Genomic DNA, 2478 nt, shown 5'->3' on the forward strand with positions numbered 1-2478 from the left:
GAGATGGAGTCTCACTCTGTCACCCAGGCTGGAGTGCAGTGGCCGGATCTCAGCTCACTGCAAGCTCCGCCTCCGGGGTTCATGCCATTCTCCTGCCTCAGCCTCCCGAGTAGCTGGGACCAAAGGCGCCCGCCACCTCACCCGGCTAGTTTTTTGTATTTTTTAGTAGAGACGGGGTTTCATCGGGTTAGCCAGGATGGTCTCAATCTCCTGACCTCGTGATCCGCCCATCTCAGCCTCCCAAAGTGCTGGGATTATAGGCTTGAGCCACCGCGCCCGGCCACAACTAAGGAAATTTAATATAAATATCAGTCTCCCTGTAGGTCTTTCTTTTCTCTTCTAGGTGAACAGGTCCCGCTCCCATGACAAGCTCCCAAAGTGAAAAAACTGTCCAGGGCTAGAGAAAAGTAACTGGCATAGCTGTTCCAACACAAGCTCCCAGGTCTTCCCAGAGTCCACAGTTTGAGTCTTCAAAATTGCTGCTGAAAGGCTGCAGCATGAGTCCAACCTGACTTGGGATTATGGCTATCATACAAATCCAACCTTTTGTAACATATATAAAATCAACAATCAAAGGCCAATGAGACAGCCAACTCACAAACTCCAATGACAACTGATGTGCAATTACTGCCAGGGCAGAACACCGGACACTGAGGAAGAGTGCAGACCTCTTAGTCCCTTAGGTTCAGAAGGGCATTTGACACAGAGTGGGCCTCTGATAATTCATGAAATGCATTCTGAAGTCGTCCAGAATGGAGGCTGCAATCTGCTGTGCTTGGGGAGTTGCCTCACTGTGCTCCTGGATATCACACAAAAGCTGCAATCCTTCTTCTTCAACTAACATTTTGCAATATTTGCTGGCTGAAAGAAAATCAAGCAGAGACACTCCATGGACAACTGGCATTTTAAATATTCCCATGTCACCACATTCACCCTGCTGAGGAAACAATACAAAGGTTTAAGTGCTTTGGTCTAGGAATTAACAGACAAAATGAGTCAATCAATCCTAAAGCAGTGCGTCAAAACTTAAATAATGCTCGGCTTGTATGAGATAACAGTTGCTCATTTTGGTATGTTTACTTCCAGACAACTCTATCTTCAAGCATTTTTTTTTTTTTTGAGACAGAGTTTTGCTCTTGTTCCCCAGGCTGGAGTGTAGTGGCGTAATCTCGGTTCACTGCAACCTCCACCTCCCAGGCTCAAGCAATTCTCCTGCCTCAGCCTCCCAAGTAGCTGAGATTATAGGCATGCGCCACCACACCTGGCTAATTTTTTTGTATTTTTGATAGAGATGAGTTTCACCATGTTAGTCAGGCTGGTGTTGAACTCCTGACCTCAGGTGATCCACCTGCCTCGGCCTCCCAAAGTGTTGGGATTACAGGCGGCCACTGCACCTGGCCCGAACATCTTTAATCCTAGCTAAATGATGTTGAAAACACCAGATGTTAAATAAAATATAATTCATAAATGTTAATGCACAGATCAATGTACAAACTAAAGGAATTTTCCAGGAGCTGGAAACAAAGAGTACTTCAGCTAGTGTAAGCTAACCTGCAGCTAAGCCTGCGGCAGAAAGAAACTGGTGGTCTTAGTAATCGAGGCATTTAAATTTCAGCTTGCAGAGTTGGAGGCAAAATCCATACATAAAAATAGACCCACAAAGGGCTAGATAAGAGAAGGGATAAGATACTGAAGCATCTCTGTCGTAGATGAGGCTGTAGGGGTATACAAGAGTAGGAGAGGAGAAATCTTCTCATGATCACAATCCCAAGTGGGTAATAAGGTTTGAATTTACACTACCTGAATGTTGCTGAGAAATTAATATAAAAAATCTAGCACAAGCCTAGGGAAACCTCTGGAGCACTTCACAGAAGCGAATACAAAACTGCCACAGGGACACGCCAATCCATTCTAGAATGAATTCTTGGAAAAACAAGCCCTGATAAAGTTGACTTCACAATCCAAAACTGCCCCCACTCAACATAACACACATAATAAGATCAGATAAAGACCACAAAATAATTACTTTTAAAGAAGAAAAAAATAGGAATATCTGAAAAAGAAGCAAATAAAACATTCAGACATTTAAAAATATATCACTAAAATTAAAGACTTAGTCCAAGAGCAGATTCAGACCCAGGTGGCCGGGTGCGGTGGCTCACGCCTGTAATCCCAGCACTTTGGGAGGCTGAGGTGGGTGAATCATCTGAGGTCAGGAGTTTGAGACCAGCCTGGCCGACATGGTGAAGCCCCATCTCTACTAAAAATACAAAAAAGTAGACAGGCATAGTAGTGGGCCTCTATAATCCCAGCTACTCAGGAGGCTGAGGCAGGAGAGTCACTTGAACCCAGGAGGCAGAGGTTGCAGTGAGCTGAGATCATGCCACTACACTCCAGCCTGGGCAACAAAAGTGAAACTCTGTCTCAAAAAAAAAAAAAAAAAAAAAAAAAAAAAAAAAAAAAAAAAAAAATTTAAAA

At 43.9% G+C, this 2478-nt stretch overlaps 1 protein-coding gene across 1 annotated transcript in view; it reads right to left on the minus strand.

Annotated features, from left to right (window-relative positions):
- Positions 1-288: 288 nt before the first annotated feature.
- Positions 289-2478, minus strand: part of ZYG11A (zyg-11 family member A, cell cycle regulator) — a 55669-nt gene continuing 53479 nt past the window's right edge. Inside the window, 1 exon segment of the mRNA XM_017874589.1 lies at positions 289-861. Within this exon segment, the coding sequence (XP_017730078.1) occupies positions 686-861 (176 nt within the window). The 3' untranslated portion in view covers positions 289-685.

This window comes from Rhinopithecus bieti, unplaced genomic scaffold, assembly GCF_001698545.2.
Source record: "Rhinopithecus bieti isolate Rb0 unplaced genomic scaffold, ASM169854v2 scaffold_7684, whole genome shotgun sequence".
NCBI lineage: Eukaryota > Metazoa > Chordata > Mammalia > Primates > Cercopithecidae > Rhinopithecus > Rhinopithecus bieti.